General features: G+C 44.6%; 7 protein-coding genes across 12 annotated transcripts; 2 read left to right on the top strand and 5 right to left on the bottom strand.

Annotated features, from left to right (window-relative positions):
* Positions 1 to 3,439: 3,439 nt before the first annotated feature.
* On the top strand, positions 3,440 to 6,742 carry LOC117136348. Its single transcript, XM_033297214.1, has 7 exons — positions 3,440 to 3,607; positions 5,163 to 5,468; positions 5,550 to 5,621; positions 5,679 to 5,768; positions 5,827 to 5,904; positions 5,970 to 6,113; positions 6,173 to 6,742. The coding sequence occupies exons 1-7, from the start codon at positions 3,584 to 3,586 to the stop codon at positions 6,548 to 6,550; spliced, it is 1,092 nt and encodes a 363-aa protein (XP_033153105.1). The 5' UTR covers positions 3,440 to 3,583; the 3' UTR covers positions 6,551 to 6,742.
* LOC117136349 lies at positions 6,676 to 7,230 on the bottom strand. Its single transcript, XM_033297215.1, has 2 exons — positions 7,078 to 7,230; positions 6,676 to 6,986 (listed from the first exon to the last, which is right to left on the bottom strand). Exons 1-2 carry the CDS (start codon positions 7,200 to 7,202, stop codon positions 6,773 to 6,775), a joined length of 339 nt encoding a protein of 112 aa, XP_033153106.1. The 5' UTR covers positions 7,203 to 7,230; the 3' UTR covers positions 6,676 to 6,772.
* Positions 7,231 to 7,395: 165 nt separating this feature from the next.
* Positions 7,396 to 16,125, bottom strand: LOC117136347 (ras-specific guanine nucleotide-releasing factor RalGPS1). 2 transcript variants are annotated; one of them, XM_033297211.1, is made up of 8 exons: positions 15,913 to 16,125; positions 11,588 to 11,693; positions 11,182 to 11,522; positions 10,719 to 11,046; positions 10,206 to 10,657; positions 9,933 to 10,136; positions 9,585 to 9,695; positions 7,396 to 9,113 (listed from the first exon to the last, which is right to left on the bottom strand). In XM_033297211.1, the coding sequence occupies exons 2-8, from the start codon at positions 11,645 to 11,647 to the stop codon at positions 8,501 to 8,503; spliced, it is 2,109 nt and encodes a 702-aa protein (XP_033153102.1). In that variant the 5' UTR covers positions 11,648 to 11,693; positions 15,913 to 16,125; the 3' UTR covers positions 7,396 to 8,500. The 2 variants fall into 2 exon arrangements, with proteins under 2 accessions (XP_033153102.1, XP_033153104.1); XM_033297213.1 differs by lacking the exon at positions 9,585 to 9,695 and having other exon boundaries at positions 7,397 to 9,113.
* Positions 16,126 to 16,703: 578 nt separating this feature from the next.
* LOC117137834 (pro-resilin) lies at positions 16,704 to 19,741 on the bottom strand. 2 transcript variants are annotated; one of them, XM_033299523.1, is made up of 3 exons: positions 18,280 to 19,741; positions 17,805 to 17,939; positions 16,704 to 17,678 (listed from the first exon to the last, which is right to left on the bottom strand). In XM_033299523.1, exons 1-3 carry the CDS (start codon positions 19,297 to 19,299, stop codon positions 16,962 to 16,964), a joined length of 1,872 nt encoding a protein of 623 aa, XP_033155414.1. In that variant the 5' UTR covers positions 19,300 to 19,741; the 3' UTR covers positions 16,704 to 16,961. The 2 variants fall into 2 exon arrangements, with proteins under 2 accessions (XP_033155414.1, XP_033155415.1); XM_033299524.1 differs by lacking the exon at positions 17,805 to 17,939 and having other exon boundaries at positions 18,280 to 19,734.
* Positions 19,742 to 19,903: 162 nt separating this feature from the next.
* Positions 19,904 to 22,221, bottom strand: LOC117137835 (vitamin K epoxide reductase complex subunit 1). Of its 3 annotated transcripts, XR_004459170.1 has the most exons (5): positions 21,736 to 22,221; positions 21,274 to 21,680; positions 21,124 to 21,218; positions 20,803 to 21,071; positions 19,904 to 20,748 (listed from the first exon to the last, which is right to left on the bottom strand). XR_004459170.1 is itself a non-coding variant. In XM_033299525.1 (4 exons), the coding sequence occupies exons 2-4, from the start codon at positions 21,441 to 21,443 to the stop codon at positions 20,878 to 20,880; spliced, it is 459 nt and encodes a 152-aa protein (XP_033155416.1). In that variant the 5' UTR covers positions 21,444 to 21,680; positions 21,736 to 22,221; the 3' UTR covers positions 19,904 to 20,877. The 3 variants fall into 3 exon arrangements, 2 of the variants coding, with proteins under 2 accessions (XP_033155416.1, XP_033155417.1); XM_033299525.1 differs by having other exon boundaries at positions 19,904 to 21,071; XM_033299526.1 differs by having other exon boundaries at positions 19,904 to 21,071; positions 21,274 to 21,667.
* A 1,445-nt stretch (positions 22,222 to 23,666) lies between these two features.
* Positions 23,667 to 25,149, bottom strand: LOC117137377 (actin-like protein 53D). The gene is made up of 2 exons (XM_033298789.1): positions 25,056 to 25,149; positions 23,667 to 25,002 (listed from the first exon to the last, which is right to left on the bottom strand). Exons 1-2 carry the CDS (start codon positions 25,141 to 25,143, stop codon positions 23,855 to 23,857), a joined length of 1,236 nt encoding a protein of 411 aa, XP_033154680.1. The 5' UTR covers positions 25,144 to 25,149; the 3' UTR covers positions 23,667 to 23,854.
* Positions 25,150 to 25,452: 303 nt separating this feature from the next.
* Positions 25,453 to 26,488, top strand: LOC117137597 (superoxide dismutase [Mn], mitochondrial). Of its 2 annotated transcripts, XM_033299109.1 has the most exons (3): positions 25,453 to 25,527; positions 25,585 to 25,636; positions 25,764 to 26,488. In XM_033299109.1, the coding sequence occupies exons 2-3, from the start codon at positions 25,602 to 25,604 to the stop codon at positions 26,380 to 26,382; spliced, it is 654 nt and encodes a 217-aa protein (XP_033155000.1). In that variant the 5' UTR covers positions 25,453 to 25,527; positions 25,585 to 25,601; the 3' UTR covers positions 26,383 to 26,488. The 2 variants fall into 2 exon arrangements, with proteins under 2 accessions (XP_033155000.1, XP_033154999.1); XM_033299108.1 differs by having other exon boundaries at positions 25,486 to 25,636.
* Positions 26,489 to 26,512: the final 24 nt, after the last annotated feature.

Genomic DNA, 26,512 nt, shown 5'->3' with positions numbered 1-26,512 from the left:
ACATGTACAAGTAAAGGTCGGCGATGTGAGGACCGTAATTAATTCAACAAGGATGACGTTTAATACACTACTCTATTTATTATCAACTAAAAGCAAGTGATAGATGGAATACTGTGACATAACAAGGAAAACTCAACCGGATTTTCCGGAGCTAGACGGCGGTGTGAACCTTCCCCTTGCCAGGGGATTTTTTAAATATCGCCAAATGGAAAACTGGATGGCTTGCCAGATGAACGGAAACGAAATTGATTGGCACATGTGGTGTGCAAAATTTTGAGCTCCGCCGACTGTAACGCCACCGCCGACGCCAGAAAGTTGTACAATTATGCAATCGGCGTTGGCCAGTCGTTTGCATGTCCCAGTCAATTGGCGAGCGTGACTGCAGCTGACCGAGTGAAGTAAATCACCTAAATCTACTATAGCTTATGGAACTCGCCATCTCCGTTGATCCAGATATTTAGCGGCTAATCTGCCAAATACTCGCAATGAAGCGGCGTTTGTTTATTTCTGGGATTTATACATTAATATACATATATTTATGAAAGCATGAATCGGTAAATTTAAGGAAATCAATTCACATTTTCTTGAATTTTTCTTGTTTAATCTAATTCTGTACTTTTAGATATAAAAATATCTCAGTAGCATTGTTTACTTTTATTCATCTTCATCTTCACCTTATTTTTATTCAATTAAAAAATGTAGATTATCTAATTAAAAAGATGTGTAGGATTATTTCTGACATACTTTTATTTTTAATATTATTGGCAAATTGAGATGCTGAAATGATATCCACAGCTCGCCTATGTTTACTTTTCGTTGCGCTGGGTCAGTGAACTCGAAGTGAACCAGTTTGGTCGCCTGCATTTCCGCAAGTCTTTCCTGTCCAAGTGACCCAAGGCGCCAGTACGTCTCATTATGCGATCGCTGAATTGAAACGCCGATCAAATTAATAGCCATTCGACTGCTTATGTATGCAAATGGCAAATCGAAGCGCCGCCGATGGCAGTGGGCCATAATAAAGACATAAGTCATGCACTTGCTTTCTTATGGAAATGCGTTGCATGAGAGGTTCGTGCGTTAAGTCTTTTGTTTTGCTCGAAACGGTGTCAACATATTGCAGCTGACCTTCAAGGGAAAAGGAGTATTAAATGGGCTTGTGAAATCCATGATTTGCACCATACTCAATTGGGACTGTGCGGAAACTGTAGGAAGTGGGAAATCGATTTCAATTGAGGCACCCAAACTGGCGGACCAAATTCGCCAAATATGGCCAGAAACAAGAGCGATGACAACACGACATCTCGACTCTTGGCAATGCACACGCATTTTGTCAGAGCAGTTCGTCCAGCTTCCTTGGCGGTATTTGCTTATTTTTCGGTGGACAAGCAGGAAGCCGATCTCGATCGGAAGTTAGGGGACCACAATAAAAAAAGGTGTCAGTTCATTGGCAGCATGTGTTGCGATTGGCAAGTGTGATTGCCTGGCCAATGTGACAGTGTGGGCGGCAGCCACGCCCCATCCACCTCTTGGGGGGCTGACAGAGTTATGTGGCCACCACCCACTCCCACTTGCAATCCCAAACAGGCCGACAATCTGTGATCGCTTTGGCAATCGTTTTGGCAATGCAAATCAGCCAACGCAGCGCCGCTAGAGCTAGGAAATGCATGCCAAATGTTGCTCCAATTTTCATGCCGGAACCAATTACAGATGGCGGGCACAGAGAAAAAAAATTTAAAATTGTTAATCTTAAAACACTATTTTTATCTGAAGAAAACGAAACTTGAAAATGCCAGATTTATATCTTTGAAAATTATTGTTTAATATCAGCACTAATAAAATTTAAGATGTTTCCCCAAAATGACCAACTTCTTTGTTTTCTGTGCAACGAAAAGCACACCCTTATGGCTTTATAGTAGAGCTCAGCATATATTGACCGATTACCGCCGACGATAAGATGAATAATCATGAAAGGCATAAATAAATAAATAAAACGCCACATCACGCTGTTCGCCAAACGGAGTGGGGGAAAGTAAAAGTGGTTCAACACCGTCTGGAGTTTTGTAGTTTGCCGTTTGGATCACAGAGCTTGGAGTTCGCAGTGGCGTTGAGGAGGCGGAGGACATGGTCTAAGCCGAACGCATGGCCATGGGCAAGTTGTTACGCATTTCAGTCCAGTTTTGTGACTCCACTTCCTGAAAGGGGACACACAGGCGGCCACTCTATGTGTATCTCAGGCTGATGAATATTAATATGATTTCATTTTGGCTGCTGGTGTGTGCATCATGTTTGGCACTTCCTTGTACGGAGGGTGGAACTAGCTGTCAAATGGCGGAAAATGATGGCCAGCTATTAAGGGAGAAAGGCTGCGGTGAAAGTCCTGTCAGGTGGTTGGTTCTCTGGGAACTGCATACATTTAATGGCACACACATGCAACCCATGGTAAATATTTATATTTATTGATCCACCGACGTTATGCAAGTGATTACTTCCCACTAAGTGAAACGGAACCAGACCAGGCACAGACACGCACCTGGAACTCCATATGCTGGCCAACAGGTGAGCTATCCGCTGCTCATTCATTTGAAATTAAATCAACATGCAATTAACTTGCTTTTGGCCAAATGAATCGAACCATTTACGGAGCGGTATTCCGCATGTCTTGCCGTTGCGGATCCCATTGAAAATGTGGCAGGAAATGAATCGGAAAATGCTGGGGTTGCACATGCAAAAATGCAATAGTTTTATGGGGATCTGAGCCATAGACACGTCCACGACCATTGCCCTTAACCGAGTTGGGCCTCAATGGACAATAAATTACATTAAAAACCATCTAATTAATGCGACACCACTGGGAATATCAAAACGCAGACGTGACGACCTTCGATTTCTGGCCGATTGAACAATAAGAATTCCCAAAAAACAATAATCACAAAACCCCGAAGACAAACGCAATAGGCTTGGACTTCATTTTTTCTTCGGTTTGTTTGTTTCGTTTATTTCACATTGCGTGCTATTAATTTGCATTGCCCAAATGTAGTCGTTGATTTTTAACTCTTTTTTCTCTTTCCATTATTGAGATTTATAACATTTATGGCCATAAGCTTGCGGGGCGATTACAACATTTGGAGCAGACTGCAGACCAAGTCACGTCTCCAGGTCTCAAAAAAATGGCCAAGATAGTGGGTTGTACGGGAAACCAGAGAGGTTTCCATGGAGAGAAAAAATTGGTAAGCCGGCTTAAGCTTTGCGAGCGCAAGCTTCGTCATTGTTTACACACGAAACCGTTATCAAAATTCAAGGTCTGACTGGCTTTTAACTCTCATTTTCACCGACAGCAGAGAGTCAGAGATTTGGAGAGCTAACCACTCTCATTTCGCCGGCTGCACCTGCGCGTTGTGTATTTAACCGTAGGTGCCCAATCTTCAGCGCGACAGTCGATTCCACGAAAGTGGCCAAAGTGGTGGTAACAACCCATCCCCAGTGGCTCAAAGTGATCAATATATATATTCAAAAGAGACCGCCAAATAGTGCATATACCGATAGTGCCTTAGCTTAAGCGTTTCACCAGCTGTAATCGGGAGCCATGAGGATCCATCGGCATTTTGTGGTAATTACTCAAAAAAAAAAATAAAGAAATGACTAAAGAAGCCAACAAAAATTGTGAAAAAGTGTCGCGAAATGGAAATTAACATGGAATTGGGGTTGCGGGTGCCTGGCTGCACAAGTGGAACTGATGGTGTACTTAGCCAAAAGTTGGCAATTATTTCACTTAGTTTGCATAGGCTGTCGCGTTGGTGTGGCAATAAATTTAAGGGATGTCTGCTTCAGTGCACTTTTCTAAGAAAATTGTTAAGCCTTGCGCTTGCAAGGTGATTTGCAATTTGGTTATATCTATCTAAATTGTTAGGTAATCATGTAGTTTATATGTTTGCAATTTAAGCAAAAGCTGTAATAATAACAAGAATTAGATGTTTAGTAGAAGAGATAGCTATTTCTACTAACAAATAAATGGAATTAAAGACGAATTAAAGCATATATCAAGTATTTGACTTTCTAACGAAATTTAAATTGGTATAAATAGATACGTTTGTTTAAAGCTCTTTAATAGTAAATACTTCCTAATTTTTCTCTGTATAGGATATGCATTTCATTTGCTGAAACTTAGGATAAATTTGATTTATCTTTTGTTTAGGGAATGTAAAACGAAGCAAGAAAAACACTTTCTTCCTGTCGGTCTGCATTTGTCAACATCACGATCCATGCATTTTTCATTAGTCTTCAGTGGACCCCATGACTGCCCGGCGATTCCCTTCCGACTTGAGCCACATTGTCAACAATTAAAATCGCGATCGTTTCATTAGCGACCAGGGGGAATACTATATAGATATATACATATAGTATATATCCGTGGGGTGCAGCGCGGAGTCGCCAACTCTTTTCCCTCACGACCGATGATCCAACTGCAGGCGAAACCAGTCTGCGTAGCTTTCACTGCCCACCCAACGTGAGGAAGCTGACACGATCGATCTGCTACAATTAGCACTATCCGATGAGATAATTTTTGCTGGCGCTAATTTTCATTTCATAATCGGTCCGGGTCTCGTTGACATTTATGCGCAAATTGATTGGGATTGGGCTTTGGTTGTGGGGATTTTGAAATTGTAACTACAAATCGGGCTAATTTTGCGAAATCACGAAGGCGTTTCCTGACCTTGTTGGATTCTCCAAATGCAGAGATGGCTTGCGTCATTTATTCAACAGTTCCATATTTATCCGAATAATACACAAGCCTATTTACATAATAAAACAAATTGGCCAAATAAAGAGGGCCCAGACCCGAAAAGTCTTTGGCCCGGCATGATTTGTCATCAGCTAGCTCTCTTGACCCAGGTCAGGCATTGTATGAAATTATAAACATCTGGGGTTATGCAACATTTCTCTGTCGGTCGCCCAAAAAAACAATGCCAGACTGTGACCCACTTAAAACTTGTTTCCAGTCACTCACCTTTCTTTGGAGAATATGGAATTCATTAACATGATCGTTGCGAATTCAATTTAAACAAGCTTTCTTCATGCCCGAGTTCGTTGTCTCAGTCTTTTGATTTGTATCTGTTAAATGTTCGGGTGTTAACAACAAGCATATACTTCCACGCTCATTTCAGTTGGGTCTGCTCGGTGTGCTCTGTTTGGCCATCGGAGGCAGTCAATCCAAGGCTGTGGTGGATCAGCAGCCTGCCGCTTCCCAGGTGGACAGCAAAAGTGTCGCGCAGCAGAGAATCGATCTGGGATTGGGTCTGGGTGATGCCCTGATCCACGACCACCATCACGAGCACATAATCGAACATCACGAACATCATCACGAGCACCATGACCCCGGGTACTGGAAGAAGAAGGTCACCTGGAAGGAGGGATGGAAGAAAATTTGGAATCCGGCTAAGAAACAAATCTGGAATCCTTCATGGAAAAAGGTAAGGAGCTTAGTCTATAATAAAATTATTGTTCCTAATATTCTTGAGTACACTTTTAACTATGTATTATGCCTATCACAGATCTGGAAGCCACATTGGGTGAAAGTGCCCGGCTGGAAGGAAATACAGGTTCCCGCTTGGAAGCAAATTTGGGTACGTTCTAAATTTAACTCTCTATGGAAGTGCACTTAACTATATGCTGTGCCTTAGGTTCCTCACTGGAAAGAGATTTTAGTGCCAGCCTGGAAGGATATTCAAGTACCCGATTACAAGCAGATTTGGACACCAGAACTAGTCAAGGTATAATGGAATCTACATTTTTGAGATGTATGTAGCTAAAAATCCTGTTAATTTAAAGGTTGGCATTCCCGGTGAAAAATATTTGGGCAAGGATCACGAAGGTTGGGAGTACACCAGCCACGATTTGTGGAAGAAGGTTGGTTGTAAAATATATTTAAAGATTAAGGATGTTAATTAATCACTGAAATCCCGAATGTTTAGAAAGTGGTCTGGAAGTCGCACTGGAAGAAAATCTGGAAGCCAGCCAAGAAGCAAATCTGGGTGCCAGAGAAGAAACTGGAGTGGAAGGAGGCATGGAAGCAGTACTGGAAGCCAGCGAAGAAGGAAATCTGGACCGATAAATTGGTAGGTTTATCATACTAATTAGAAATAAAATCGGAACTAAATATTCCAACTCTTTTCAGGAATGGAAGGAGGCATGGAAGCAGATTTGGGTGCCCGGCTGGAAGGAGATCTGGGTGCCTGGTTGGAAAAAGATCTGGAAGCCAGTGGTCATTTCAGAGTGGTTCCCCTCGCCCGATCACCACGATCATCACCATCATGAGCACCATGACTGGGATCGCAAGGACACAGGTGTCACAGCCACCAGGTCGGCCGATGGCAAAGATAAGGTGGTCTGGAAACGAGATGACACCAATGCCGCTGGCAAGCCAACAATGCTGCAGCCAGTGGCCAGCGCCGACTTCCAGGCCAAGTCTCTGGAGGCAGCCAAATCCCCCGTAGCAGCGCCCGCCGCCTCGGTGGCCGCCACCTCGCAGTCATTCAAGTTTCCCGGCGCGTAGGAGGTCATTGCATCACCTAAACGGTTGCATAACAACGCCCGGTTCCAAGCTCCTTGTAAATAGTCGTAAACCAGTCGCTAGCTCATAAGGCCATCCATTTCCACTTCCATTTGCCTTGGCGCCACTTTAAATTATCTCTAGACTTTAATTACCAGTGAATACAAAATAAAATATAAACAACTAAACCATAAATAATCTTAGCCTATGTTTTCAGTCTCATTGCTATTTGTAGGAGCGATCCTTTTCCGCCTCCCATTCATTGGGCACATTGGGCAATGGCACCCACTCGTTGTGAATGGTGGGTGTCCAGACCTTTTTCCACACCGGCTCGTAGATCTTCTTGGCCCGCCAGTACTTTACCCAGCGAGCGTTCCACGTCGTCTTGTTGGCCCAGAAGCCATCGGCCTGCGGATCGAGGGTGTCTGTGTGGCTAACGCTGGGTTTTTCGAAAGGGAGAAAGGAGGATGGATTAGTGGATTAGTTAGTGAATGTGGTCTAGTGGCTGGCTAGTTGCGTAATCCTCTCACATGGTGGTCGTCTTGCCGGCCAGGCAGTAGCTGAAGAAAATGACCAATAATAGTGTCAGCATCAACAGGGGCCTCATTTTAATCCATGGATACGCCATCCTGTCGCCACTTTTCGCCGCTTTCATGTTTCGCAATCGACTGGCGAGGCTATTAGCCAATCTTCACGTTTTAAAGGCCTCCAGTTTCACGGCAAGCCGAGCTCCCTAATTGTGATTCAGTGCGTCTGTGCAAATGAATTGCAAATTCCCGCACTTTGCACGATCTGATTGGGTTGTGAATAACCCTAGATGCCTTATATAACGCACATTTCTTTTCTTTCATTTTGTAGTTTATTTTGTTTTTGTTGCATTTCTTTCTTAAATGTAATGTAAAACGCTGCAAATGATAATCTGTATGTGTGACAAAGCTTAGGAGTTACAATTCATGAGGCCGTCTCAACCGAAAGAAAGAAACAGAAACACTAACATTACTTTCGTTTCCTATAATTTACGCATGCATTTGTTGGATACGTACATATGTACTTTATAGCTCTATTTTATGTCTAGTGCATCAACTTAAGGCAGATATACAGATTAACGGATGTTGATCATGATAGTGGTAGCGATACAATATTAAAGCCCTTAGTTACGCGTAGAAAGTTCGTTGGATTTTTGATTTTTCGTTACAAAGTTAGGAGCTGGGCAAATCGAATTTGGATTCGTTTGCTGGCCAACAGTGATTGTGTAGACACATAAATTTATAAACTAATATGGCACAATCTGCGCAAAATTAAGTTGAATAAATGTCCAAGTAATTTACTTAATATTACATTTTACAAATACAAAGTACAGCAAAGACAGCACATTAACAAAAAGACAGCCCTGTTGCCAAGCCAAGTGAATTCGGAAATAAACATGTTATTAGCTAGTAGTAGTGGATCTCATTTAAAGATTTTACTACATTTCTAAATTCTGGGTCACTGAACAATCTTAAAATAAATATATATTCGATGACAAGCCGTTTTATCAATTCCGTTTCCGATACATTCAAATAAAATTGGACTTTTATAACAGGGCCATTACAAATTTGGGATTCTAATTTCCCTGCGTTGTCGGTTTAGTCTGTTGTTGTTGTTGTGATTGTGTGGCTACTCTCGTAGTACTGCTCCTCCTTTACTATATCTTCGTGTTCTCATTCGGTGTCAGTCTTTTGAAATACCATTTTGAAATCGATTCATCTGATGCAAGCTGCAATTTGTTCGTTCGTTGTGGTTGCGGGAATGTTCTGTGGTTGCCTCGTTTCAGGGAGTGAGTGAGCGATGTGGTGGGTGGGTGTTTTTTTTTGGCTGTGCACGTTTCAAGGGTTAAAGCTAACTAAACTAGATAAACTAGGCTACAATGAGTACTATATATATTCGAGTTTCTGTGTGTTCTTGGGCGCCGGCTTATTCAAAGGACATTAGGTTGGTGGGCAGAGGTTTGGGCACTCGCATGGTGGCCAGTTTGCAAATGGCATTCGACCAGAGATGCGTCATCTGGGGACTGTCCGTCCGGAAGCGATAGACGGTGCCCAGGGTTCGGTGGCACAGTTCGAAGGTGTTCTTGTGCTTGGTATTATCGCTCACGTGGGCATACCATCCATCCAATGGACACACTTTGCACGGTTCCCGCTTAAAGTCGCTGCGTTCGCTTCCTTTGAAGGATTTTGGTGGAAAATACACCAGCGAGTTGGCCCAAATCTGTAGCCAGTATCGTTGCCAAGATGCCACCGCTGGCTTCCTTCCCTCCTTCTGGACTGTTTTACGCCGGACGCATCCCTGCATGGCGGCTGCTGCCTCTGGCGACATCAAATCGCAATCGCTGCCGGTAAAATCGCACATAATTCCCTCTGCACTTTCCAACGAAGTTAGATCCGCTTGGGATAGGGCGTCGCTGTGCTCCAAGACCGAATCATCCAGCAGATGGTGACGAGGCTGCACTTGGCTCGGATCAAGTTCCAGGTGCAGGTGGTGAGGATGTCCATCGCTGTGGTTGTGCGTCGCAATCTTGCCAAAAATGCTGTAAATGGAGAATATGGTTTAGTCTTGATATTCTTGGGGGTTGGAGCCATTCATGCTGTTCATACAAATGAGAAGAAATGAAATTGCAAAAAGGCAAACAAGGGTGAACTGCGATTTGTATTTGTAGGTTATATCGATTTATTCTCAGCATAGAATTGACTAAGGTTTCTCGTTCAAAATAAATGCGATAGAACCTTCTAATATGTTCGGGAAAGTTGTGTGCGTATGGTGAGTAATGATGGTTTCCCAAATCAAAATCAAATGAAATGAGTCAAGTGTTGGGTCGTGTATTTGTGTATTTCATACGAAGCTTTTTCAACTCGGGTCCGTGCAAAAGAAAGGAAAATGAGGAGACGACAACTGAATACATCAAATGTTAAAATGAGGATAACGCATCGAATCAGTAGTATTCAGTATCAGGCTGGTAATACACACATATCCTAGCTACAGGACTCTGTTCTGGACTCACCGACGGCATCTGCAACGCTTGTTGGAGATGGTGCCGATGCCCGGCGCAATCATGACGATGCAACATTGGCACTTCTCGGCAAAGTTTCGCGGCAAGCTGCTGCTGCGAAATCTTCATTCGTTTTGGGCAGAGGCGGATGTTTGACAATTAACGAACACACACAAAACGAAAGCATAAGACAAAAGCAAAACGGTAGAAGTGAGAGACATAGAGATTTAAACGATTAATAAGGACCCAGTGTACAAATGTCCAATTCTTGCGCAGTGATTCGAGGTGGTGGATATCAAACAGGTGGTTAAGAAGGGAAGCCACGTGGTGGCTCTCGGCACGGGGGATTCCTTTACTTACTTGGTGCCCAGACTGCGACACTTGCGATGGCCTGGCACAAATTTTGTGCCGCTTGCCATTCGCATGGAGCCAATGGTTTTGGCCGGCGAGAGATTTAGGCATCCAAGGGCCGGAGTAACTACTTCCACATTAAAGGACTCCTTTGAGCTGCAGGACGATGAGCTGGGTCCAGAGGGCGACGCAGGTTCCAGGTTTAGAGAGCGCCTTAAAGGTAAATGAGTATATTAGTATAATGGATAAGAAAACAGCTTGGACTCAAGAGTATAATCTTACTTGTACTGATCCTCCTCGAATATGTTCTGCAACTCTTCTATATACCTTATCGAAGTCAGATACTTCTGTGTAGCTTCATGCTTCTGCAGATGCTTATAGTTCGACTGCTGATAGTTCGAGATTACACGCAATATATTGTTCATCTTATTGCGACGCTGCTCCGGCTCCAACCCGCCCTTGTGTGGGTGGGCCAAATCGATGTAGATCAGATCGGTGAGAAAGAGGCCCAGATAGGGGATGCAGGGCAGGCGGAGGCTCTCGAGGTAGGAGCGCAGATTCGCCCAGTTGTCCTGGTCACTGAATATATCGCTGAGGCGATCGAATGCATTTCGATCCTTTTTCGATAAGCAAGCCCAGGTTTTAGTGAGCCGATATATGCTGGCGCTTTGCATGGCCGAAATAATGGCAAACAGCGAGTGCAGATTGTTGAGCTCATGGAGTTTTTTCGCCACCTGAAAGGGAAACATTTAATCAATGAACCGACTAATGACTTGGGGACTCAAGTCTTCTCACCTTTATAAAGTGTGTAATAATCTCGGCTCTCTGCTTTGGCTGCTCGGCATTGAGAATCTCCTGCACTGTCCAAAAGCTCGTGTGGTTGAATCGTTTGGTAAATGCCACAATGTTCGGGGTATTGACATGCTTATCCTTTTTCGTCCACGCACAACTACTCAGCTCATCCGGCTGAATCTGGGCAAAGACTGGGAAATCCAGTAAAGTAATCTGATTAGCCAACACATCGGCGGGTACACGTAACGCGCTCAAAATAACCGCATCCAACTGCTTGATGGAGGCGTGGGCTGGTAAACTTTGCGACTTGGACGGTGGTGCTGCCGAGGCTCTACAAATTGAAAGTAAAACATAATTAGAACTGTGCTCAATAGGAGATTCAATTGAAACTGAAACTTTGGAAGCCGAGTAGCTACTACATACATATACGAAGAAATATGAGGAGCTCTAACTGCTGATTACTTACGCTATAGTGTAGTAGCAACCAGGCGAATCTGGCGAGGAGGAGAAACTATTTAAACAACCGATGGAGTTCTTGCGGCGCGTGCTCTTGATATTCAGAGTTTTGCTGGCCTGCGGTTGCATACTGGGCGGTTCCATTTGCTGCTCCTTGTGGGTCTTCTCCTGACGCAAACAGGCCATGGTGTGGGCACTACCATTGGTATTCGGACTTCGTTGCTTGGACACCCGAGTTGGCTGCTGCTGCTGTTGCGAAGGAGGAGGAGGAGGTGAGCTCTGCTTGAATTGAGTCGCGGCATAGGCCTGACCCGTATATCCATTATAGTCCGAGGTGGGCTTTCTGCTTAACTGAAATAACGAGAAACCTTTAATATCGAAGTACAATCGAGTGGGTAGAAGGTATAGATAGTCACCTCTGAGTAGCGCAGATTATCCGTGGACAGGTCGCGTGAGATTTCCGAGTATCGCATCATGGCAGCCAACTCCGGCTGTCGTTGCACTTCGACAAGCTCTTCAAAACTGCAATGGACGAGACTCAAGTTAACTTCGTGATTAGGTTTTGGCTCTCGGTGTTCCGCACACTGGGCAGACTTTTTGTTGACTGAAACCGAGTTTGTTTTCCTCAGTTCTGCATTGTGGCTTTTGTGTTGCACGAACAGTGGTAACAATAAAAAAAAAATAAAAAACAAAAAAGTTGAGGAAAAAACTGGTGGCAAGCCGAAACGAAGCTTCTGGCACGCTTCGCTGCTCGATTTCCAATGGAGCGGGCCATGTGAGTCACGAGCGGTGCGAGGAAACCATTCCATGCTCTTTTATGGTAGCTCTCAAGTGGTCAAATGGCTTTTCGGGGGTGCAAGCCGCTGATAAAAAGTCACGGGCTGCAGCGGTCAGCGGAAAGTTTGGTTGGAAAACAAGTCACCCGTTTAGAAACCAAATTGGTTTTTAGCCCAGTTCAATGAACTCGTCGACCAAGGCATAGAAAATGAAAATTTAAATAAAATAACCCATTCGTTTCCGGCATTTTTCTCATTTCCACAAAAACACAAAACAAAATGCAATCGCTTAAGTGCAAAATATACAATCAAGAGATGACACAATGTGTACATATACATTTACGTGATCAAAGGAGAAACATATTCATTTGAAATATGATATAAAGTGCCTTATGAAATGAAAACAAAAGTAACCACAGATCCTTATCGGCATATATGTACAACCTTCCAAAAACCACTTTTCATTTATTTACCATCATTGCACCAACCTATATACACATAAGTATCTTACATTCTTACATAAGACTGACTGTTTTGACCCCGTCTAATTAATTTCAATTAAGATATAATCATTTGAAAGCAAAAGCTGATCAAAAGCAATGACGTCCACACATTGTCATTGGTATCTGGGCTTCTGTCTGCGGTTTCCTTCGATTATTTTGCGCTTTTCCGTTTGAGCAAATTGAATTATCCGACTCTGAAGTAACAGCGCAAATATCTCGAGACTAGTGTGGGCGAAACCTATAAGATACATTCCCAAGACGGATGCAAATAAAATCGGTCGGGGAGCGATATTGTTTTTATTCTTATCTATTATGAATTCCATTCTAAGTCGTTTCAAACTCATTGTGCTCAGTTGGGATTAAATCTACATATACATATCTCTATTGCAGCGAAAGAATTAAAAAAATACAGTCCTATATATTTTAGACATGTAGTATACAGATGAATTGAAAACAAATTGGGCGGAAAGGCAACAAGAACAGAAACAAGATGTAGACAAGACACCAGGCGAATTCGAATTATATTCCAAAATGCCAGACGACTGCCTCAAGATTTTGAGCAAATGGACTTTATTGACTATTTGAACTATTCCCCATATACACATCACTTCTCTCCTTATTGAATTTTTATATATGGCCATGCATACATATATGTATCTGTATCTGCGCCAATCTGTGCCATTTTTCTTCTGGATTTCCCTTCGCCTGGTCGGCGTTTTAATGGAGATATCATCCAATGCAATTAAAAGCCAAACGATTTACTTGCCTCATCTGAGGGCTCGTAAAGTTCCACCCACTGGGTACAATTTAATCCATGGCATATGTAAATAATTCCTGCCAGACAGCGCGCTCCTTTAATGCGAATTTGTAAACTTTTGATGGGCAAATGAATACTGATTGTTTTTTTCGTGGTCAATGATATGGCGAAATATGTACATATTTATGCCTGTGTGGAGGCAAAAACATCGCCCACTATATCGATACTCCCACAGAGAATTCAGTGTGTTTATTGCTTTTACACAAATTTCTCAAAAGGAAAACAAACAACGCAGCTGTAGAATTCAAGGAAATCACATTTGCCTCCTCGCGTTGTCGATTCTTGTTTTTTTGTTTATCAGACTTGCAATTGTATTTAAATAAAATACAATACAATACACTGACGAGCACACATTTCTACATAATCTCGAGGAAACTCGGTGAGATTTCTCGTTTTCTTCTTGTGTTGGCATTTTCCATTGATAAATTCTTCAACTTGTTGGTAGCTCTGGAATTTGCAATGATGACAAGTGATGACTGACCATCAAGGGAATTTGCAGTTCAACCCATTCGCTGACTCGCACTGACCTCCAGCTCTAGAATGGTGGGTTAAAGATCTCTAGAGCAGCTTTCTTTGCCGTTCAGAAGCGGGGTGGCGAAATGCATATTTACAGAAGCGACCGTTTCGCAAGGTCAACGGCGAGCGAGTGGCTGTCGCCCGGTGATATTCGCGATTGAAATATTCAACTGACAGGTTCAATAACCGCCTCGAAAGATTGCGATTAAAACTGAATACTTGACTTTATTACGATCAGCCTTCGACTTGGGTTTTCTACACGAGTGGGAAAACATTTAGCTAATCTCGCATTGAAAAGCGAGGGGCGTTATCAGACAGTCGTCTAACTATTTGCTTACACATGCACGCCAGAATAAATACATGTAATTACGCTGGTTAACAACAAAGAGAGAAACTACAAATGGAAAGGTGCCAAAGCAGCAGCAAGGCAAGAAAGCCCGCTTTCGAGGATCGAAGGTGGAGTACCCTAGAGGCATCTTTATGTATGAGATAAAATTAGCACAATTCTATATATTATCCCATTCAGAGCCAATTTGTGAGAGAACTTTTAGCCCACTTTTGATCTTCGCAACTTTTGTCCTACACCATCCTTAAACACAACATACTCATAAACATACCCTTAATAACAATACCACATAAACAAGTCGTAAATTGTTATTTATGGCAGGCCAGTGATATAGTCATCCGTTTCCGGTTGCTCCGCATTTGTATACAAATTTGTGCACATTTTCAAACAGATGGCATTTCGATTTGAAGATCTGTTTTCGAGGAATAACAGGTAGATACCAGATTTTTGGCTAGGTAGATAAGTATATTCAAATGCAAGATACGACTGCTAAGATTTCTCCGTTGCAGCACAACGTTGCCAACTTATGCGTGCAATTATAATACCCACTTGCAGGGTAGTAGCTTGAACAAAAACAATGCCAAGGAAGGCCAAGCAATCGAGCTGGGGTTTCTTCTTTCATCTCCTATTCTCGTGTTTTGTATTTGTTCCATGAGCTGCTTATACATATATGTATGTACATACGATCCACGGCACATGTGAGCCACCAAAGTGGGTCACTTGGTGAGCATCCAGCCAGCCAGTCGGAGCAGCGAGCCTAGAACTGAGCCACTTACCCAATTTCTGCTTCGAGTGGCTGTACTTAAGTCCAAGGAATAAGCATGAACAAAAGGCAATTGGAAACGGGCGAGAAACCTTGAAATGCAGCATTTCAGCATCTTGGCAACGCATTCAAAAACATCTGTCACTCATATCCTGTTGGACGAGTCCAGGCAAAACAGATGCACCGAAAGAAAATTGCATGGAGTTTGCATATTTAGTACATATTTCGTACTTGATGTGAATTTGGAATAAGGAAGATACTGCAAATAGTTCGAAATGTTTTTATAATATAATCCTAGATTTCCAAGAAGAGCAAAGTTGCAATTAGTACTTGTAATTAATACAAGTACATATGGAATTTTGAACGGCAGACCACAAATTTCATGATGAATATCACATTTTGCAGTGTTTACATGTATTATTTATTTGGGATACGATACGAATGGAGCACATCGTTTTTTGCGGTGCTTATCAACAGCAGCTGGCAGCTTGAGAATCCAGAGGCGTTGCCTGCGACTGCGAGTATCTTCTTATCACGACGCTTATCACCTGATCTAATGCCGAAAGGAAGTGCCAAGTGGGTTTCGCTGGCCGCCGCCCGATGATTCACATTTCGAGACATTTACGAGTATGTACTAATGTATAATGAATGTTTGTTTCGCGGTGGAAACAAATCGATAGCATTGAACGCGAAAAGCGGAAAACGGGAAGCCGAACATAAACACGGATACACAGGCAGCCAGCCACTCACGCAATTTGCTTTCGTTGGGGTTCTAAGCTCATTGTATGCAAAGTGTGGCGCCCACTCACCACCCACCCACCACCCACTTGGGCGTAGTTTCGTAATCAGTCCCCGACAAACTACAAAAAACAAAAAGGCACAACGCATTGCACTTGGATCTTGGAGCATTTGGGGCGAAAAATGGACCAAGATAGCGCCGCCCAAATCCGAAATAGCAATGCATATTGTTATTTATAGGCTTTCCCCGCCCCGCCTATGTAACCCGCACTTTCAACTCACTTCGTGCTCCAGCTGCTGGTGCATTTTTTAGCTCAACTAATCGATGTACATGCGATGACAGCCGCTGCGTCGCGCTCTTTTAATTACTATTCACCACGCTTATTGGCTTCTTCTTTCGTTCGTTTGTTTAAAACTCAAGAACAGCGAAAATTCTGCAGCGAATTAACAGAAAAACGATCCGCGCGCGACGCCGACGCCAACGTACAGTGTGACCGGGTGGCTTTTGGCTTGAAATACCAATCACGAAAATGTACTAATATAAGCCGAACGGTAAAATATACTACTTAAATATAAATTTAAAGATCATTTTATTTTAATCAGATTCCAATCAATCCAAATTTATTTTCGGTCACATTTTTATTGATACTCCGTTTTTAGCTCTGAATTTTGAAACGCCAGCGTTGGGTATATGAGATATTTATAATTTAAGCTGTTTAAAATTATTTTCTTTAATTATTAATTTTTATAAATTTTTTTGTGTGTCCTTGTCATAGTGAATTAATTTAATTTATTTTTATTTTATTATTAAAACATTTTTAGAAAATGGTTGGAAACCTTGAGAGCAATGTAGCATTGACACGAACCTTATGTCCAAAAAACTCAGTATTGAACATTTTTTTAAATTTATTTTAGAAACTTGTTAGCATTGATAAAAACGAACTATTGTCACTTATTAGATTATAATACCCATATAATTATAAAAAGCACACTAGCCAAAAATCCAACCTTTTGCCAATCAATGAAAATCCATGTCTTTTATAAAAAATATATATTTAATTTCTTTACTTACATCGGAAGTAGCTTTATCATTTCATTCCTTTTTTTGGGTTATTTTTCGCACTTGCATTTAGATCAACAGGGACTTACGACTACGAGGAATTGAGCAGGCTGAATGGATGGGCGGAAGACAGCAAGAAGTGGGATAGAATGGGCACGAATAGATGCGGAAGGATGAGGGGCAAAGGTAGGGGACATAGTTCTAGAAGGACTTAACACTAGGTATTGCTATATGTTCGGGGAATCTAGCTAAATGTGTCTGTGAGTCGTTCCTAGTACCGATAACCGCTGCCATCGTTGTCACCGTTCTGACCACCGGGTCCGAATCCATTCCGGCCACCCTGACCCGGCCTGCCGCTCGAGTATCCTTGGCCATCCTGACTATCCTGGCCATTACCGCCTGGACGACCACCAGGACGACCGCTGGAGTAGCCATCACGGCCCAGATCCTGACCACCGGGACGTCCGCCGGAGTAGCCCTGATCACCGCCATCCTGGCCGCCTATCACACGTCCACCGATGATCACACGACCGCCATCGGATCCACCATTGCCATTGCCGCCTGGCCTGCCATTGGAGTAGCCGCCGGCACCGAGGTCCTGACCACCTGGACGTCCACCGGAGTAGCCGTCTCGACCCAAGTCCTGCCCGCCAGGGCGACCGCCGGAGTAACCGCCTGGTCCCAAGTCTTGGTCGCCCGGCTTGCCATTGGAGTAGCCACCGGCGCCTAGATCCTGACCGCCTGGACGACCACCGGAATATCCACTGGGTCCCAGATCCTGGCCACCTGGACGTCCGCCGGAGTAACCGCCATTTCCGTTGCCATTTCCATTGCCGGGACGACCGCTGGAGTAGCCATCAGCACCCAGATTCTGACCGCCAGGACCTCCAGGTCCGCTGGGACCGCTGGGACCACTGCCATCGTTGGCATCGCCTTCGTAGCGGATCTGTGGCCGGTAGCCCTGCTGGTCGGCCTCATACTCCACAATCTAGGAAAGACAGAGAGAAAGAGAACGATATAACAATGTTAGCCGTGACAGGAGGATGAGGTGGTGGAGCAGTATGTGGTTCCACATCGCCTCCTGCTGCCCGCCATCGCTGCCGCCGCCGCTTACTTGCTTCCTTCCGTCGGGCAACAGGACATTGTACTGGCCGGTGGTGAAGTCACCGTCGCGCATCTCTGAATGCCCGAACGAGAGTCCGCTGGGCGCGTCCTCAACCTGGTAATTAAATTCGTACTTGGCGGGCTCCTAAACGCCGTACAACGGATCATGGAGCATGGAGCATGGATCATGGACAGCGGATCATGGAGAATGGAGAACGGATTGGGGCGTGTGGAGAAAGAGAGAAACACAGAGAGATAGAGTGTCTGGGATCAAGAATTCAGTTTTCTGTGGGGATGCAAGCTTTAAACGCCGATGGCTGTGCAGGTGAGCGATAACGAGTCTACCAAAGATTTGCAAGGGGGCAAGTGTGCAGCGGTGTGGGCGGTGGAGCGGTGTTCCCTTGTGGTCATTTCCACCCAGTGATCCCCGAATACAAATCCTTACCATACCATATACCCTATTTGCTAAGCTATCAAATACTCACATCGTTATCGTAGTCAGCGCCGCCGGGTCCACTGCCTCCAGCGCCACCTGCTCCCGATCCAGAGGCTGGGGGTCCGTAGGAGTCGGAGGGTCGGCCACCAGGTCCTGAGCCTGGAGCTCCATAGCTGCTCGAAGGACGTCCGCCGCTGCCATTGCCGCCACCAGGGGCGCCATATGAATCAGAAGGCTTTTGGTTCTGACCAGGAGCACCATAAGAGTCCGATGGGCGACCACCAAATCCACCTTGGCCCTGACCAGGAGCTCCATAGCTGCTTGAAGGACGACCACCGCTGCCGTTTCCGTTTCCGCCACCAGGAGCGCCGTAGGTGTCAGATGGACGACCACCGTTTCCACCACCAGGAGCGCCGTAGCTGCTTGAAGGACGACCGCCATTATTGCCGCCACCAGGAGCGCCGTAAGTGTCCGAAGGACGACCACCGTTTCCACCACCAGGAGCACCGTAGGTATCCGAAGGACGACCGCCGTTTCCACCGCCAGGAGCACCATAGCTGCTCGATGGGCGACCGCCATTTCCGTTGCCTTGTCCTTGACCAGGAGCTCCATAGCTGCTTGAAGGTCGACCGTTGTTGCCATTTCCACCACCACCAGGAGCACCGTAAGTGTCCGATGGGCGTCCACCATTTCCGCCACCAGGAGCACCGTAGGTATCCGAAGGACGACCGCCGTTTCCGCCGCCAGGAGCGCCATAGCTGCTCGATGGACGACCTCCGTTGCCATTTCCACCACCAGGAGCTCCATAGGAATCTGAGGGCTTGCCTCCATATCCACCTTGTCCTTGTCCCTGTCCTTGACCCTGGCCTGGTGCGCCATAGCTGTCTGAGGGTCGTCCGCCGTTTCCACCACCAGGAGCTCCATAGGTATCCGACGGCCTGCCGCCGGGACCACTCTGACCCGGTGCTCCATAGCTATCGGACGGAGGTAGATACGAGTTAACTGGTGGCTCCGGTCGCCCAAGGACCACCATCGCCATGAGCAGCGTCAAGCCGAGTAACTTGAACATATTCCACTGGTATCTGAAGCTGGAGCTGGAACTGAAGCTGTGCTACGGACTGATCGGAATCTTTGGGATGAGACTAGCGCTTGGAAGCAGCGCCGAATTCTGACTGATCTGTGGTAGCTGCCACATGGCGTATTTATATGAGGCAAAACCGAAAAACTGAAAGTCTAGGATGCACACACACGAACTCGACAATGAGTTGGAGGTGGTTTTGTGGAGCGTGTGGCAACCGGCGCAACAGCTGCTGCTGCTGCTGCTGCTGTTGATGCAGCTGATGCAGCTGCCACATACGATCGTCTTCAGAGAAGCGGTGGCTGATTCTATGCGGCCCAAAGCAAAAATCTCAATCACTGAGCTTGCTTGCCAACACTCCACCACCCCGATCTGCGCCAGATTGCCACGTGAAGGGTGCCTCGGTCTTGGGTCTCGGGCTGATTTGCCTTCTTTCGGTGCACATCTTCTCGAGGCGCGGCGAGGTGGTGATTGTGCCCGGGCCCCAAGCCTTTTGCATCCGCCGTTGCGTTGGCCCAAAGTAGTCTACTCGGTCTACTCCACTGGGTGAATGTGTCGGCGGCGTCTGCCGCGGTTCACTCTCCCAAGCGAGTGGTTACTATGACAAGCGCCAAAGTTTGCATTTGTTTGCCTTGTCTTGTCAGCGACGAAAAAGGAAAAATAATAATAAAAAGCCCAGCGATACATTGAAGACGATCGTGCCAACGACGACCCCAATTGGGTGTAGGATCCCCAGATGCGTCTGATGGGTGTAGAAGGGTCGAGTCGATCGCAGATTGGAGATTGTGGCGATGGCTCAAAGATCAGAGAATCAATTGAAAATGAAGGGTATGTAGATAATATGTAAACTGGAATCACTGAGACTAATTGCATTGATTATGTTCCAACTAGATCCAGAGCAGCTTGGTGTAACCAAATGACAGCTCAATCTTCATGGCAATTCTTCAAGATTGATCATCTGTGCGAGTTGTAAGATACAATTTCAAGCTATGAGTGATGCTTAAAACGAAGATTCTATAAAGTTGAGATTCATGTTCATATCTTTCTTTTATCTCCAACTATTTTCATCATAGATACTAAAATCTGCAAGGGTATGCGATACATCATCCACACAGTACAGATTGCCACACATCCATTGATTTAGTTACTCAGCCCATCCAAATCGGAACAGCAGCCCCCACACAAAGGGATTCCCGAACTTATGGGAAATTAATTGCGACGAGTTTTCGCAGTCCGCCCACCGTATTAACTTGGCTAGCTTGGTTAACTTCACTTGGCAGTAGCGCCATTCGCGGATTATGGATCGCAGATCACAGCCTTCGCCGGCAAATGGGAACGTGCAGAATTAATTGCCCCACTACGTGCTTGGTCATGGGAGTTGGAATGGTAGCTGCCGGCTCAGCATCCTGCTTTTAGCCAGACGTGTGGGTCAAAAAACGACTGATGAAGATTGAGATATTCGCCATGGCACGTTGACAGTTTAAAATAACTCACTGGTTAGTAGCTCATCTCAGGGATTTATCTTCATAATTTCAGCTTAGCATGTCTTAACATTGTTGTTAACAAATCTTACATATAAAGCCGTCTATATCGCCTTAGGACTTCCTGAAAGAGCCATGTGTGTATGAAATAGATGGTCACGCACACCAAACAGCAATCGTAAAACACGAAAAGCAGCAGGAAACCCAGATAAACGCAAAGAAGTAATGTCAGAGTGCATATGATCAATTGGAACAGGCACAGCCAACGATGATTGAAGAAAGCTGCAAATAATGTTTATTAATTTTAGTTATTTGTACTAAGATATTTACTTACAACTCAGGAAGTACAGGATATAAAATATACAACCGATGGCTCCGTTGGGCGCATTTACTTGGGTTATGTTAGCCAGACCAAAGCCATCGCCATAGCTGATGTTAAAATAATTTATTAAATTTATATTGTATATATAGTAATCTTACATACCCCGATTTAAAAACTAGCGAGCAGCTTATATTCTCATTTACATCGCACATTGGCCTATAGTTCTCATCCTCTTTCAGTTTCATTTTGACATACAGTGAATACACCGAAATGGCCAATCCACAAACGCAAATCCATCGCAGTCGGGAAGCTGTACTGTACGCCTGTTCCATTGTCTTGCTCCTTGGGTAATGAGCTCATTGCAGCAAGATATTCCAGCTCAGATTTAGGAATAACACTGTTTGCAGCTGCGCAATGGGTTGTCAACAGGATACTCTTACAGTGGGTGTCTGAGTTTTACAATATACCTAATACATAATAATATTTTGTTAATAAATAACAAAGGCAACTGCCAGCCTTTATATGATTAATATATAATGTACTTTTCAATGGGTCCCTGAAAAAGAAAACTGAGGTTTTATTAACATACATTTTTGATAGGGTATTTAAGGGTATGCTAACTACCCCTTCTTTTCTCAGCTGGTCTCGCATAAATTCTCGCTCCAATTTAATTTGATGTGACAGTTGGGCAAAGGCAACAGGTAATTTAAGCAAACAGAACAACTCGGGGTTGGTGACCAAATCGAACTATAAAAGTGGGTTTTACCGGAGAAGGTGAAGCTCCTTTAGTCTGGGAACTATCACCTCTTAACCGACGAACGTGCACATGAATCTGCGGCAAACAACATCGCATTAGGCCACGCTCCATTGCATGCATATGAAACTAGCGACTGCGACAACATCATCCAAGTCGAAGACGACCAAGAGACATCTCTGCCCGGCCAAATCAGACTAGACGAGCTCATGTAGAGCCGCTACTCTCGGCATGACACAATGATGCCTACAACTCCAACTGCGGTCACATCTTTGGCCCCCCACCCACTCGCTCGTTCCGTGTCCCTTTTTAATTTATAGCCTCACGAATTTGAATTATTCTGTGTTCGGGTGTTTAATAAAAAATAAATATCCAAAAGTAGCTGGGCCCATCCAAAAGTGATATATAAATCCACGTTAGCCATGATGAGGTAACCGAATGGAAACAATTTACAAAATTGCAGTAGCTCAGCCCCCAGGAGTGAAGTGAAGTGATGAATTCACGCAACCTTGGCGTCGCTACTCTGCCATATAAAATAAAAAGAAAAAAAATGAAAACAGTCACCTCAGCCAGCGACTTGGCACAGATATCCATTTGATATGGAAAACCCTTTCAAGCGGCTGTCAATTCGATTCTGGCTCAAAACCCGGACTCAGTTGCTCCAATCGCGTAATAATGTGCTACTGGAAATGGGCCAATACAAACGAAACCACAATATCTATGTAACTACTTTTAACCATTATTATCGTAGCGACCTTCAACGAAAAAAGGTGCAGAATAAGAATAATTTGTAGTAGATAATCATTTATGCAGAAAATGGGCAATCTCAAACAATGCAGATATAAAGAGTTCTGATTTCGTTCCAACTTCCTGATGAAAAAATCTCGAATGAGTTTAGAAGGGTAATCCATGTTGCAGGTGCATCTCCTCAAGCACGCGTTGTGTTATTTGTCTCCAACGAGGTTTGTCATTGATACGTGATCGAAATCTGGTGAAGTGCCCCAACAAAAGGCGCCTTGGGTGCCCAAAACCAACTGACTGCGAAATGATGAGTCTAGACAATTATGAATACGATTATGAAGGTGAATGCCTCGAATCTGGTGGTGCACGTGCAACTGGAAGGAAGGTTGCTGCTTTGAGATGTGGCAATCACACACATTTGTATGCATCATTTGGCTTAATAAATTCGCAATTAATTTGAATCAAAGTGCAGCATAATGACGTGCTAATTTTAAACATTACTTGAATATATTATTTGGCCATTTGCTACGCTAACTTTAAAGCTTAAAGTATTTTTTTAATTCAGAGCCACGCTGCTGCAAGTTTAACTGCAGTTTTGAAACATTCAGTCGCAGTTCCTCGAACATCTGGAATTCGGAAAACAATCCGAAAGTTGTTATATAAGGCAGGATAAATTTCTTATCCTTACCTTCCAATCGAAAGAGCGAAGTTTCAATGCCTATAATCCGACGTGCCGACTTTGCAGCTGTTGTTGTGCTGTTTAGTTTAAACAATTCCGCGGTTAGATCCGTGATCGAAATCTTGTCAAGCTCTTAAACAAAAGCGTCTTATGCCCAAGTGCATCCGACTGCGAAATGATGGAGCTTGACAATTATGATGGCGAATGCTTCGAGAGTTGAAACTTGGATTTTGTTGTCGCCCGGTGCACGTGCAACTGAATTGAAGTTAAGGTTACTGCATTGTGGTGATTCCCGCCGAGATTTTACAAACGAATACATTTGTATATTCATTTGGCTTAAAACATTCGAAATTAATCAGAATATGAGCTTAGCAGTTATTAGTTAGGTTCAATGGGTTTTTCTCTAGTGGTTAGTGTTTATGCAACTAATTTTTGTGTAGTTAACCCCCTTTTTATTTATTTTATATCAAATTGTTTTGTTTAAGAAATTCCATGAACATTGAATTCATTAGCAAATAGAAAATATATAATAATTATTCTCATAACGAAAATGCTAACACCCTCCTCAACTAAAAACACTTTCGATGGACTATGGCAGAACCAACTTCGTCGTACTCCGAGCTGTCGATCCACATGTTTTGGAAGCTAGTGAGTGAGGCCAAGACGGAACCACCCGTCCAAACGGAGAATCTGCGGTCTGGACTAGCGTTAACCTTGATGCGGATGGATGGTGGAGCCATTTCGGTTAGGTCTTGCAGGAATCTGTGCTCGATGTTACGAAACATGGTCGTTCCGCCGGAGAGCACAATGTTCGCATACATATCCTTTCGCAGATCCATGTCGCAGTTGGTGATCGAGTGATAGGTGGCCTCGTGGATGCCCATCACCTCCTGACCCAGCAAACTGGGCTGGAAGAGAGCCTCCGGGCAGCGGAATCTCTCGCTGCCCAAAACGATTTTCTGCCCATCTGGCAGCTCATAGGTTTCGTCCTTCCCGTGGAGATCCATTTCCTTGGCATAGTTCATCGACACATAGCAGAGTTTCTCCTTGATGTCCCGCACGATTTCCCGTTCAGCAGAGGTGCCCATTGTAACACCCCTCTCCAGAAGCAGCTTGCACAGATAATCGGTGAGGTCCCTGCCGGCCAGATCAACTCGTACACAGGCGTGGGGCAGGGCAAATCCTTCGTAGATCGGAACCGTGTGCGTCACACCATCACCCGAGTCCACCACAATGCCCACGGTACGCCCGGTGGCGTAAAGTGAGAGCACTGCCTGAACTGCTACATAGAAAGCTGGCACCTGAAAGTGTTCGAACATAATCTCCGTCATCTTCTCTCTATTCTTCTTCGGATTCATAGGCGCTTCGGTGAGTAGAGCCGGCAAGTCCATTGGATCCGCCCGCAAGAGCTCGTACGTGTGCTTCCAAACCATCTCCATATCATCCCAGTTCTTGACCATTCCGTGCTCGATGGGATACTTCAGGGTTAGTATTCCCCTTTTTCGAGCTGCCGCCTCGCCAATAACAGTTTCACCGATCAAGGAATCGAGCAGGACGTTTAGGTGACGAGGTCTGCCCACAATCGACGGGAAGACCACGCGGGGAGTGTCTTCTGGGGAGAATCCAGCCTTACATACTCCAGATCCGTTGTCAATAACCACTGCGGCTTGGTGTGAATTACCATCTACCCCGCTGCTCATGTCTCCACAAGAGGTTGCTGAACAAATGTTCGTCAAACCATTAAATCTTTAACCTATTTAAGCAACTTACGTATATGAAGATATTTGTGAAGAATATTCTGTGCCCGTTTATCTGTTATATCGATTTTGATTCGGGAAGGTATTTGAAATGTAGACATGTTGTGTGCTGTGATGTGTTCCAGTTGGATTTTTAAACTTATGACTTTAATTTCTTGGTTTATTTCAAATTTGGCGCCATGAAATACAGCGGCAAAATCGATTAATCCAGTATCAATCGAATGTAAGCAATCGATACGTAAGCAGCTAGAAAAAGCTAATAGTCACTAAAATAATATATTAAACAAATCTTCAATATAAATTCAATATGTTTCAGTGCCCTTGAAAAATAGTTTAAAAATTCTTTTAGTTTTACTTTTTAACTTCAATATATAAGAGTTGATCTCACATCACTAACTGATTGTGGCCCTTCGATATTTTCATCCGCTCATCTGCTCATCTCTAGCAGTAAATTGTTCAAAAAGATCAAGCAAAATAACGAGAACGTAAGCCTTGTTTTATTTGATATAAAATCTGATATCAGGACTTAGCCTTGTTTGCAGTCGAATAAATCGCAGAGATGTTCGTGGCCCGTAAAATTTCGCAAACAGCAAGGTAAGTTGCACGGGGAAAGCGAAGAAAAGTATGCCAAAATCGATGCCGGCTGATTACATAAATAGCAACAAATGGCGACCCTGATCTTGAGGATATTATAAAACAAGACACACTTAACCCTTTGCAGCCTGGCGGTGCGTGGCAAGCACACCCTGCCGAAGCTGCCATACGACTATGCCGCCCTGGAGCCCATCATCTGCCGGGAGATCATGGAGCTGCACCACCAGAAGCACCACCAGACCTACGTCAACAATTTGAATGCCGCCGAGGAGCAGCTGGAGGAGGCCAAGTCGAAGAGCGACACCACCAAGCTGATTCAGCTGGCTCCTGCCCTGCGTTTCAATGGCGGTGGCCACATCAACCACACCATCTTCTGGCAGAACCTCTCGCCCAACAAGAGCCAACCCAGCGACGAACTGAAGAAGGCCATCGAGTCGCAGTGGAAGAGCCTCGAGGAGTTCAAGAAGGAGCTGACCACGCTGACCGTGGCGGTCCAGGGCTCCGGCTGGGGCTGGCTGGGCTTCAACAAGAAGTCGGGCAAACTGCAACTGGCCGCCCTGCCCAACCAGGATCCCCTGGAGGCCTCCACCGGCCTGATCCCCCTCTTCGGCATCGATGTCTGGGAGCACGCCTACTATCTGCAGTACAAGAACGTGCGTCCCTCCTACGTGGAGGCCATCTGGGACATCGCCAACTGGGACGACATCTCGTGCCGCTTCCAGGAGGCCAAGAAGCTCGGGTGCTAAGCACAGCCGGAGATTGTCTATGTTTAATCTATAAGCATCTGCGGATCGGAGATCCTAAATTGTAGTCTAAGTTGCGGCTAATAAATTGGTACCAGCTAGCAACTAATTTTTATCATTGTATGAATGGGAA

The sequence above is a fragment of the Drosophila mauritiana genome, chromosome 2R, assembly GCF_004382145.1.
Source record: "Drosophila mauritiana strain mau12 chromosome 2R, ASM438214v1, whole genome shotgun sequence".
Taxonomy (NCBI): Eukaryota; Metazoa; Arthropoda; class Insecta; order Diptera; family Drosophilidae; genus Drosophila; species Drosophila mauritiana.
This window is presented reverse-complemented; position numbering and strand designations above follow the sequence as displayed.

What these genes read in the sequence shown, in the direction of transcription:
- LOC117136348 (XM_033297214.1), top strand. Translation starts at nt 3,584, where the DNA reads ATGAGGATCCATCGGCATTTTGTG. An exon ending in GGAATCCTTCATGGAAAAAG is followed by an intron (nt 5,469 to 5,549) that starts GTAAGGAGCTTA and finishes TGCCTATCACAG; the next exon opens with ATCTGGAAGCCACATTGGGT. An exon ending in AAATCTGGACCGATAAATTG is followed by an intron (nt 6,114 to 6,172) that starts GTAGGTTTATCA and finishes AACTCTTTTCAG; the next exon opens with GAATGGAAGGAGGCATGGAA.
- LOC117136349 (XM_033297215.1), bottom strand. Translation starts at nt 7,202, where the DNA reads ATGAAAGCGGCGAAAAGTGGCGACAGGATGGCGTATCCATGGATTAAA. An exon ending in GCCGGCAAGACGACCACCAT is followed by an intron (nt 6,987 to 7,077) that starts GTGAGAGGATTA and finishes CGAAAAACCCAG; the next exon opens with CGTTAGCCACACAGACACCC.
- LOC117136347 (XM_033297211.1), bottom strand. Translation starts at nt 11,647, where the DNA reads ATGATGCGATACTCGGAAATCTCACGCGACCTGTCCACGGATAATCTG. An exon ending in GGTTGCTACTACACTATAGC is followed by an intron (nt 11,047 to 11,181) that starts GTAAGTAATCAG and finishes TTCAATTTGTAG; the next exon opens with AGCCTCGGCAGCACCACCGT. An exon ending in AAGCGTTGCAGATGCCGTCG is followed by an intron (nt 9,114 to 9,584) that starts GTGAGTCCAGAA and finishes CTCCATTTACAG; the next exon opens with CATTTTTGGCAAGATTGCGA.
- LOC117137834 (XM_033299523.1), bottom strand. Translation starts at nt 19,299, where the DNA reads ATGTTCAAGTTACTCGGCTTGACGCTGCTCATGGCGATGGTGGTCCTT. An exon ending in GCGCTGACTACGATAACGAT is followed by an intron (nt 17,940 to 18,279) that starts GTGAGTATTTGA and finishes TACGGCGTTTAG; the next exon opens with GAGCCCGCCAAGTACGAATT. An exon ending in TGCCCGACGGAAGGAAGCAA is followed by an intron (nt 17,679 to 17,804) that starts GTAAGCGGCGGC and finishes TGTCTTTCCTAG; the next exon opens with ATTGTGGAGTATGAGGCCGA.
- LOC117137835 (XM_033299525.1), bottom strand. Translation starts at nt 21,443, where the DNA reads ATGGAACAGGCGTACAGTACAGCTTCCCGACTGCGATGGATTTGCGTT. An exon ending in TCGCTAGTTTTTAAATCGGG is followed by an intron (nt 21,219 to 21,273) that starts GTATGTAAGATT and finishes TTTTAACATCAG; the next exon opens with CTATGGCGATGGCTTTGGTC. An exon ending in TATCCTGTACTTCCTGAGTT is followed by an intron (nt 21,072 to 21,123) that starts GTAAGTAAATAT and finishes CATTATTTGCAG; the next exon opens with CTTTCTTCAATCATCGTTGG.
- LOC117137377 (XM_033298789.1), bottom strand. Translation starts at nt 25,143, where the DNA reads ATGTCTACATTTCAAATACCTTCCCGAATCAAAATCGATATAACAGAT. An exon ending in TCACAAATATCTTCATATAC is followed by an intron (nt 25,003 to 25,055) that starts GTAAGTTGCTTA and finishes ACATTTGTTCAG; the next exon opens with CAACCTCTTGTGGAGACATG.
- LOC117137597 (XM_033299109.1), top strand. Translation starts at nt 25,602, where the DNA reads ATGTTCGTGGCCCGTAAAATTTCGCAAACAGCAAG. An exon ending in AAAATTTCGCAAACAGCAAG is followed by an intron (nt 25,637 to 25,763) that starts GTAAGTTGCACG and finishes AACCCTTTGCAG; the next exon opens with CCTGGCGGTGCGTGGCAAGC.